This window comes from Microtus ochrogaster, chromosome 6 (assembly GCF_000317375.1).
Source record: "Microtus ochrogaster isolate Prairie Vole_2 chromosome 6, MicOch1.0, whole genome shotgun sequence".
In the NCBI taxonomy this organism is placed as follows: domain Eukaryota; kingdom Metazoa; phylum Chordata; class Mammalia; order Rodentia; family Cricetidae; genus Microtus; species Microtus ochrogaster.
The window spans coordinates 57,897,145-57,907,390 of record NC_022013.1 but is presented as its reverse complement, the minus strand read 5'-3'; the positions used below and the strand labels follow the sequence as shown (position 1 = coordinate 57,907,390).

At 36.7% G+C, this 10,246-nt stretch overlaps 1 protein-coding gene across 5 annotated transcripts in view; it reads left to right on the top strand.

Moving 5' to 3' along the window:
* The window catches only part of Wapl (WAPL cohesin release factor), a 69,475-nt gene that overhangs the window by 19,298 nt on the left and 39,931 nt on the right, over nt 1–10,246 (top strand). For 3 of the 5 annotated variants that reach the window (XM_013346849.2, XM_026779667.1, XM_013346847.2), the window contains 2 exons: nt 422–1,465; nt 4,724–4,842. In XM_013346849.2, coding sequence (XP_013202303.1) covers nt 422–1,465; nt 4,724–4,842 — 1,163 coding nt within the window. The remainder of the gene's footprint in view (nt 1–421; nt 1,466–4,723; nt 4,843–10,246) is intronic. The other 2 variants (XM_013346851.2, XM_013346848.2) reach the window with 1 other exon arrangement.

Genomic DNA, 10,246 nt, shown 5'->3' with positions numbered 1-10,246 from the left:
TCTCTCTCTCCCTCTCTCCCCCTCTCCCCCTTTTTCTTGTGTCAGGGTTTTTCAGTATAGCATTGGCTTTCCTGGAATTCTGTAAACCAGGCTGACCTTGAACTGCAAGATCTGCCTGCTCTGCTTCCCAAGTGCTGGGATTAAAAGCTTGTGCCACCACTGCTTGGCCTTGATTCAGCTTCTTAATAATGCTAGGATTTCTTCTCAATTCAGCATGACCGTTTTAAGTGGCTTGGGTGTTTTGGGACAGGCTAATAATATATTGACAGTAGGAGAGCAAATGTCATGTGTGTAAACCTTTTTTCTTTTTTTTACTATTTGAAATTGTTGCAGCTATTTCAAGATTGTTCAGAGAGCCTTGTTAGTTTGCATAACTGATGACATTTATGTTTTTAACCTGTCATATTTTTTATTTTTATAGATAAAGTGGAGAATTTTAGTGAAGAACATGAAAAAAATAGTCACCATTTTCATAAAAATGCTGAAGATAGTACTAAGAAACCCAACGCAGAAACAGCAGTGGCTTCTGAATATAAAGCTGATGAAATTAAGGAAACAAATGATACTTGGAATGTCCAGTCTGGGAAAAGATCAGAGTCTCCGACTGAAAGTTGCCCAGTCAAAGGACCTTTAAGAACTGGTTTATATGAGTGGGATAATGATTTTGAAGATACCAGATCAGAAGACTGTATTATGAATTTGGATAGTGATTCTCTTTTGGAGGTGAAGGATGAGGATTTAAAAAACCGATTAGAAAATATAAATGAAGCCATTGAAGAAGATATCATACAAAGTGTTCTTAGGCCAAGCAACTGTAGGACGTACTGTAGGGCCAATAAAGCGAAATCCTCACAGGGAGCATCAAATTTCGATAAGCTAATGGATGGCACCAGTCAGGCCTTAGCCAAAGCAAACAGTGAATCGAGTAAAGATGGCCTGAATCAGGCAAAGAAAGGCGGTGTAAGTTGTGGGACCAGTTTTAGAGGAACAGTCGGACGGACTAGAGATTACACTGTTTTACATCCATCTTGCTTGTCAGTTTGTAATGTTACCATCCAGGATACAATGGAACGGAGTATGGATGAGTTCACGACAGCCACTCCTGCAGACTTAGGAGAGGCTGGCCGGCTCAGGAAAAAGGCAGACATTGCGACTTCCAAGACCACTACTAGATTTCGACCTAGTAATACTAAATCCAAAAAGGATGTTAAACTTGAATTTTTTGGTTTTGAAGATCATGATGAGACAGGAGGTGATGAAGGTGGTTCTGGAAGTTCTAATTACAAAATTAAATATTTTGGCTTTGACGATCTCAGTGAAAGTGAAGAAGATGATGACGACGACTGTCAAATGGAAAGAAAGAAAGACAAAAAAAGAACTAAAACAACTCCGTCACTTTCCCTGCAGCCTCCCCCTGAAAGCAGCGATAATTCCCAGGATAGTCAGCCTAGTACTAATAATGCAGGTAAGAACTGTAAGATGTGTATATAATAGGATAATATGTATTTAATAGATGATTTCTTTTCAGGCTTTAATCAAAGTCTAATTCTTCCCTAGATTCTTAGTATTAGTTTGATATATATATATATATATATATATATATAGAGAGAGAGAGAGAGAGAGAGAGAGAGAGAGATTTATTTTTAATTATATGTAGGCATATGCCTACATGTGTGTATATGCATGTGAATGCAAATACCCTCTGAGACCAGAGAGACACGGGTACCCTAGAGCTGGAGTTAGGGATGTAAGCTGTCTGACCTTGATGCCAAAAACCGAACTCAGATCCTTTGGGAGAGCTGCAAATTCTCTTATCACTGAGCCATCTCTCTAGCCTTAGTGTTATATTACACTTTAGTAGAAGTATCTTTTTAGAACCTGTACATTGCATTATGCAAAGCTATAGTATTTTACATGTAAATTTTTAGATCTTAAATTATGGTAGACTGGGAGTCTTACATGTTTTACATCAGTGACTAGCATTTAAGGCTTTTGATTTCAGATTGGTTTCCAAACTAGGGCCTCACACATAATAGGCAAGTTCTCCCACTGAAATATAACCCTGGGCCTGCACCTGTAAATTTATGTGAGAATTTTAAACTGTTCAGTCTTTGGGACAGAGATATCAAACTTCTTGGTTTAGGTTTGAAAATCCAAATGTAGTGGAGGCATACGGATAGATTTTGGACATTTAGAACTGTAGTGGTAACAGATGGTTTTAATAAGGAAAGTACTCAAAAGAAATTAATTAAACCCTTTGTAAGTAGCACAAAACTAAAAAAAAAATTTTTTTTTTTTTTTTGGAAACATTCTCAAACTCTTAAATTGTGATTTCATAAGATTGAGAAGTACGCTGGGCAGGCGACTCTCTGTGAGTTGGAGGCCAGCCTGGTGTACAGAGTGAGTTCCAGGACAGCTAGGGCTACATAGGAATCTTGTCTGGAAAAAATAAAACAGAAGATTGAAAAGTACAAGGTAAATATTTTCTTTTAATAATAAAAATTTGTCTCTATAGATTGTAGGCCCAATGATAAGGTTCTCTGAGGAGTTGAATCTCTAGTGAGAGATAGATACAAATACACTAGGTAGCTCTGCTATAATTAAGCCTTTATTTGACAAGGGCTGTGTGTAGAGGATTCACTATTTAGTGAGGAAGAACTTCTGAAAGCTACTGGTCTTTTCAATCAAATCTTTTCTATATTGGTTCAATTGTTTAAAAAAAAATCTTTGTCCTGCTAAGTTTGTAATTGTGGTGAATTAGAATTTCCATTGTATTTGTGAGTTTAAATTCTTAAATACAGTATATCATATTTGACATTACCTGCTACTTAGCTCTTTTTCGACCTAGAAATAGTTTGCTTGATTAGAATTACTATTTCTGTTGTTGGGGGTGATTTGTACAGGAGAGATAGGCTCTACCACTGAGTTACGTCCTCAGCTCAGATGAGATTCACCCTTTGTTTTAAACTGGAATTAAAGCAGGAGCTTCGAGAGCCTCTTTACTCTCCAAAGAAGTATAGTCAACGTTTATCCAGTGTTGTCATCAGCTTCTTGAGAAGATCACAGTTTGCAGCAGCTTTACTAGATCGGAGACATAATGCTGTGCAGTACCTGCACTCATGTCCTGCTGCAGTTTATTTGGCATTTAGGCTCAGTTATATAGGAAGTAATTTTTCTTATTTGCAGTTTAGAATCTGTTTTTACATCTTGGAATAATACAACTTTAATTCTTAAATGTGAAAAATAGGCTTACTTTGAGAAATGAAGTTGGCATTGAATGTTTTAAAACTAGAGACCACTTGGATGAGAAATACCAAGTTGCAATTGAATCTTGATATAATGTGTAAACCAGTAATCAATTTTAAAAGTTGAGGTGGAGGGGCTGGAGAGAGAGATAGCTCAGAGGTTAAGAACACTGACTGCCCTTCCTGAGGTCCTGAGTTCAATTCCCAGTAACCACATGGTGGCTCACAACCATCTATAATGAGATCTGGTGCCCTCTTCTGGCCTGCAGCGTACATGCAAACAGAATGCTGTATACATGATTAATAAATAAATATTTAAAAAAGAAAGTTGAGGTGGAGAAATGTCTTCACTTTCTTTTTCTTTGTTAGAAGAAAATGTTTGTAACCTTTGAGGAAGTAATCTAATTCTTTAGTAGTTTCATGTGAAGACTCTTAAGTCATTGAATTGCATTGTACTAGCCAGGGATCTTTGTTATTTTATTTTCCTCCTGACTCAACCCTCCAAGTGCTGGGATTATAGGCCTGTTGCACCACACCCAAAGATTTTGCATTTTAAAATTTATTCCTTTATGGGACTAGAGAGATGGCTTAATAGTTAAGTTTGTTCTTGCAGAGGGCCTGGTTTCAATTCCTAGCACCCATTTTGTGGTTCACAGGGGAATCTGATGCCTTTTCATTTCTGCAGGCTCCCAGGCAAGCATGTGGTTCACATCCATGCATGTATGTAAAACACTGAAATGCATAAAATTAATCTAAAAAATTAAAAAATGGTTATCTTTGTAGAAGTCAGCAGCCTCTTACACAGCTTGAACAATGTCTTTGACTTTTTAGAGCCACACCAAAAGTTACTTATCTTTCATCAAAGCACTTTATACCCCCAACTATTACAAATGGGCACTGGAACTATTACCGTGGGTATTGGAAGCATGCAGCGTTGAGGGCAGACCACCTGGATTTGGATTCTGGCTCTTTTACATCCACCTAATTGGCTTCCAGCAAGTATTGTTTTAAGGCAATATAATTTCATGAACTTAAAATATAGAAAAATGTAAAACTTAGATAATATTTGATATTTATATGAGTTTGTATAAATTATATATCTAGCATCTGTATATATCATGCAGTTATTTTGGAAAAAGTTTTAAGCCAGGCATGGTGTTGCATGACTGTAATTTCAGTATTTGGGAGTCTGAATGCAGCAGGGATATTGCCGTGAATTTGAGGCCAGTTTGGGATGTATAGTGAATTCCAGACCAGCCTGGGCTAGCTACAAAGGACCATTCTTAGTGAAAGAGAAAATATTTGACTTTTCTTTTAACACAAAATAAAACTAGAATACATGTGTAACAGGTAGGTTTTCCATTATTCCTTTTAATCTTTCATTCACACCCCTACCCCCAATATGTTTAAAAAATGGCCTTAAGTTTTCTGATAACTTGAAATACTGGAAAGCTAGCTAGTTTTGATTACCATTTCAGAAAACTTGGATTTTACAGAGGACTTGCCTGGTGTGCCTGAGAGTGTGAAGAAGCCCATAAATAAACAAGGAGATAAATCCAAGGAAAATACCAGAAAGATTTTTAGTGGCCCCAAACGGGTAAGTAAAGCTCTACTATTGGTGATTATTTTATCATTCGTTTGTCATTAGAGGGCTCATGTCTTAGGGTTTCTGTTGCTATGAAGAGACACCATGACAACATTTAATTGGGGCTAACTTACAGTTCAGAGGTTCAGTCAGTTGTCATCATAGAGAGTCATGGTAGTGTACAGGCAGAAATGGTGCTGCTGAGGTAGCTGAGGGTTAATACATCTTGTGCAGGTAACAAGAAATGGTCTAAGACACTGCACTTGGCTTGAACATATATGAGAGATGTTCAAAACCCACCCCCACAGTGACACACTTCATCCACCTGGGCCATACCTGCTCCAGCAAAACCACACCTCCTAAAGCCTAAAGTGGTAGGTGGGACACAGAGGCAGGTGGATCTCTTGAGTTTAAGACCAGCCCTAGTCTATGGAGCAAGTTTCAGGACAGCCAGGGCTACATACAAAGAAATGTTGTCACGGAGCGGTGTGTGTAGGAGAGCCACTTTTGGGACCCTTTTTTTTTTTCCTTCAAATCACCACTCAATCTTTAATTTTTTTATTGAGAAGTTATCAGCAAGCCATCGTGGTAGTATTTCTCACATGATACCTGTAAATTTTTTTTTAAATATACCATCTTAAGAAAAGTATGTATAGCTATCTATATATATATATATAATTAAAAATCACTTTTCTATGCTCTAGAATATTGGTTGTTCAAACTTACAATCAAGAGGTTGTTTGCGAGCTGAGACTTGTTGCTATTCTGCCTTATAATAGTCTTCTGCCACATATTGCTAGCCCAGATAAAGACCAACATGTAAAATACTAAGTTCCAGTTGCTTTCATGGCATCCTCAGATTGAACATTTTAAAGTCAGGGATTCTTCTGTGAGCCTGTCTTTTTGAATCTCTTTCTCTTTTTTCCCCAGTTCTTACTTAGAGTCAGATCATTGTCCAGCTTTTTCAGTAATAGCAAACTATTTTGCATTCCATTTTAGATTCTTAGCAGCAGTGCAGGCTGTATCAATTTCCCCCATTTACTAATTAGACAGAAGCTTCTGTAGGCTAGGTGTGTTGGCGCATACTTTTAATCCCAGAAGTTGAGAGGCAGAGGCTGGCAAATCTCTGAATTTGAGGTCAGCCTGGTCTACATAGTCTACAAAGTGAGTTGAAGGCCAGTCGAGGATACATAGTGAGATCCTGTTTCAAAAAAAAGTTACCATAATAGCTATGAAATAGTTATGCTTTTATCTTCATTTCTATAATGACTACTGAATTAGAAAACTCTGCGTTTGCTTACTAGTTGTGTGTATCATGTGTTTGTTTTCATGTGGGTATGTATGCATGTACTTATGGATGCCTGAAGATTGTATTAGGTATCTTCTCTGTTGTTCCCTACCTTGTTTTTTTGTTTTTTTTTTTTTGAGACTGTAGCTCACTCAAACTAGAGTTCTCAGATCCAGCTAAACTTCTACTGGCCAGCAAGGCCCAGGAATCCTCCTTCTCTACTTTTCCAGTGCTAGGATTCCAAGCATGTATTACCTGTCAGCTTTTATGTAGATGCTGGAATTGATCTTAGGTGGTTACACTCATATGGCTATTTCCCTAGCTCCACTTGTCTATGTTTTGAGAAATGTCTAATTGAGTCTTGTGTCCTTTTTTTAAAATTGAGGGTAATTTTTTTTAATGTTTAGTTGTAGTTCAGTAGATTTCTCAAAAAATTAAAAGTAGAACCACTGTATGACCTACTTGTCTCACTCTTGCACATACACAAAGTACTCCCTGCTATGCAGATATTTGTGCCCCATAGCCTGCTGTATTTACTGTAGCAAAGGGTTTGGAATAAGCCTGGTTGTCCATCAAAAGATGAATGGGTGTTTGGGGTGTGTGTGTGTGTATAAAGTGGAATACTATTCAGCTATAAAGGAAAACGTAATAAAAATTTGCAGGAAAAATGGATGGACTTAGATTAGAATGTGTAATATTAGCTGAGGTCATAACAGTCTCATGTAAATGTCTAATTCATATTCTGTTTTTATCAGAAGTTTTCAAAATGTCTTTTAATTCCTTTCCCCACACCTTCCAACTATAGCCTTTTATCATCTTGGTATATTTAGTTCTTAAGTATACCTTATTTAAATAGATTCTTATTTAAAATAATCCCTTTCACTTATTAGGTGACTGTGTTATTTGTCTTTAGGGCTGTTCTACATTTAGAAGTTCTCTATAATCTCCTTGATATTTAATTTGCTTCACTATTGGCTTAGGAGTCTGTAAATTAATAAATCTATATTCTGGATTAGATTTAGGTTAAACTTTTTTTTCATTTTGCAGACCTTGCTTGATGATAATTGTCTTTGTTTGCATTTGAAGCTGTATATTTTCTGGTTATTCCACTTTTAATGTATTTTCATTTATACCTCCACCTACTTTTCCATAGTATGGGGGATTGAATCTAGGGCCCTGTATATGCATTCTTGGCCTTTAATATTGTTTAAACAACTAACAAAAGTTAGGATCATGAGCTTTGTTCAAAACAAAAACACATTTTTTTCCTTTTATAATCTAATTAGGTCTTTTCTGACACTTTGTGAATATCTTATTCTGCTTTGTATCTTTTAACTTGTTTGCATCTAGTATTGAACGTTGTCTTAGTTACGGTTTATTGCTGTGAAGAGATACCTTGACTAAGACAACTTACAGAAGGAAGTATTGAACTGGGAACTAGCTTACAGTTTCAAGGGTTAGTTCCTTATCATTGTGACTGGGAGGATGGCAGCAGGTGGGTGGGAATGATGTGTGGAAGCTAAGATCTCATATCTGATCCACAAGTTGCAGGCTTAAAAAGGGGGAGGGGAAGAAAGGGAGACACACACAAACTTGAATCTTCAAAGCTCACTCCTAGTCATGCACCTTTTCTAAGGTCATACCTACTCCAACAAGGCCATTCTTCCTAATTCTTCCTAAACCATTCTGTTCCTGGTGACTCACATGTCCAAGCATATGAAGCTGTTGATACCATTCTTAAACCATCACAAACCCTATCACCATCTTTTGTTACACTAACAGTTGCTGACTGGAGAAAAATTTCAAATTGTTTCATCTACACTTAGTAAATGGAATAGTATAATAGTCTCTCCTCATTGATGCATTAAATAATTATTACTTACTAGTATTGTTCATAGTAAAGTAAGTCATGTATGACACCACTTTTCTGACAAATCTAAAAGAAGCAAAATGTCAAGAAATAGGTAATGGCACAGAGGCAAAGGAAATGGAGATGTTGGTGTAAAAGGTACAGTGAAGTAGAATTAGTAAATCTTAAGTCAATATATAACAGAAATATAGTTAATATTGTATATTGGAAATTTGCTAAATGAGTAGATTTTAGGCCCTCTTAACCACGCTGCAAAAAATAATTATGGAAGGTATGAATAAATTAATTTGTTTATCAAAACATTTTGTATTCCTTAAATATGTATAATAAACTTTTTTAAAAACTTGTTAAATGTAGTATGATAGGTTTTGACTTTTCTTTGTATGCCCTAGTTATTTTAGATTTGACTATTGGGAACTGTTTCTATCTAGCTCTTTTGTTCCTCTTATGTAAACCCAACATCTTTGAGCACTTTTTTTTCTGCACAGGAAAGTGACTGAGATTCATTGTGTACTTTAAAGAATTAAACTAAATTAAGTTAAATAATTCATTTCTCATAAGACTCTTAGTTTTTTTTAAAAATATTTATTTATTATGTATACAATATTCTGTTTTGCCTGTATGCCTGCAGGCCAGAAGAGGGCACCAGACCTCATTACAGATGGTTGTGAACCACCATGTGGTTGCCGGGAATTGAACTCAGGACCTTTGGAAGAGCAGGCAGTGCTCTTAACCGCTGAACCATCTCTCCAGCCCCAACTTAGTTTTTTTAATACAACATAAATACTTAGACTTTCTGAGTGTTAACTATGTTCATTGCTGATGGGCACTGTCATTGCACAGCCAGGAAAATAATTTATAAGTTTATATGGATAACTTTACTTTAAATTTAGCAAAACATAATTTAAAAATTAGTTTTTATTATTATTAGTAGGTTGGGGGAGAGGCCACTTACATGCCATAGTACTTGTATGGAGGTCAGAGAGCAAACTTCTAGAGTCAGTTCTCCTATTATGTGATCTAGGGATTGAACTCAGGTTATCAGATGTGCACAGTAAATACTTTTACCCGCTGAGTCACTTTGGGAACCCTGATGTGACAGAATTTTGTATTTGGCTTGTTATAGCATCCTGTGTACACATAATGACCATATTAAACTGTTACTAATGATAATTACTGGGAACAGTAAGTAGTGATTTTTAAACTTTGCAGTTCTTTTTGCCCTTAGTATTTTACTGAGGGTGACTGGTCAGAAGCTGGGTATGGCAGCACACACCTGTAATAATTAACACTCGGGGAGCCGAGACAGGAAACTTGTGGGGAGTTTGAAGCCAGCCAGGGCTACATAGCAGAGACCGTCTGAAATCTTTTTAAAAGCCAGGCAGAGTGCCACAGACCTTTAATTCCAGCAGAGACAGGCGGGTGGATCTCTGTTTGCTCAAGGCCACTCGGTCTCCAAAGAGAGTTCTAGGCCAGTCGGGACCATATAATTGGAATTTCCCTCTCCTTTTTTTTCTCTTATTTATATTTAATTTTTGGTATTGTTTTCCTTTTGTTAGTGATCTAACTCAAGGCTTCATACATTTTAGGCAGGCACTATACACTGCATCCTTGTGTTCAATTTTTAAATTTAGTTTTAAATTTAATATTGAGAGATTTTGCTTTACTATTCACACAACTTAAAAAGTTAATAGTGTACATGCACTTGACCTGATTTTGGATTAATTTATCTGGCCTAAAGTAAATCAGGTCATGGAAAACAAGTCGGTAGCAGACCTATTTGCAGCTGTATGGACACAATATTATAGTGTCAGAAAAATTAAGGAAATTACTGCTGATATATTTTTTTTTAATTTAAGAAGCTATGGGATTGAAAGGTGTGTGTTGATGGAAGCCCTTAATCCCAGCACTTGGGAGGCAGAGGTAGGTGGATCTCTGTGAGTTCAAGGCCAGTGTGGTCTACAAAGAGAAACCCTGTCTTGAAAAACCAAAAAAAGAAAGAAAGAAAGAAAGAAAGAAAGAAAGAAAGAAAGAAAGAAAGAAAGAAAAAGAAAGAAAGAGTATGTGATTCATCACACTTGAAAGAAAACCTTGTTGTAACATAGTATTTCTAATATTTTATTCCCTGAAGAATTTAAAGAAATACTTCCTTGCCGGGCAGTGGTGGCACACTCCTTTAATCCCAGCACTCGGGAGGCAGAGGCAGGCGGATCTATGTGAGTTCGAGACCAGCCTGGTCTACAAGAGCTAGTTTCAAG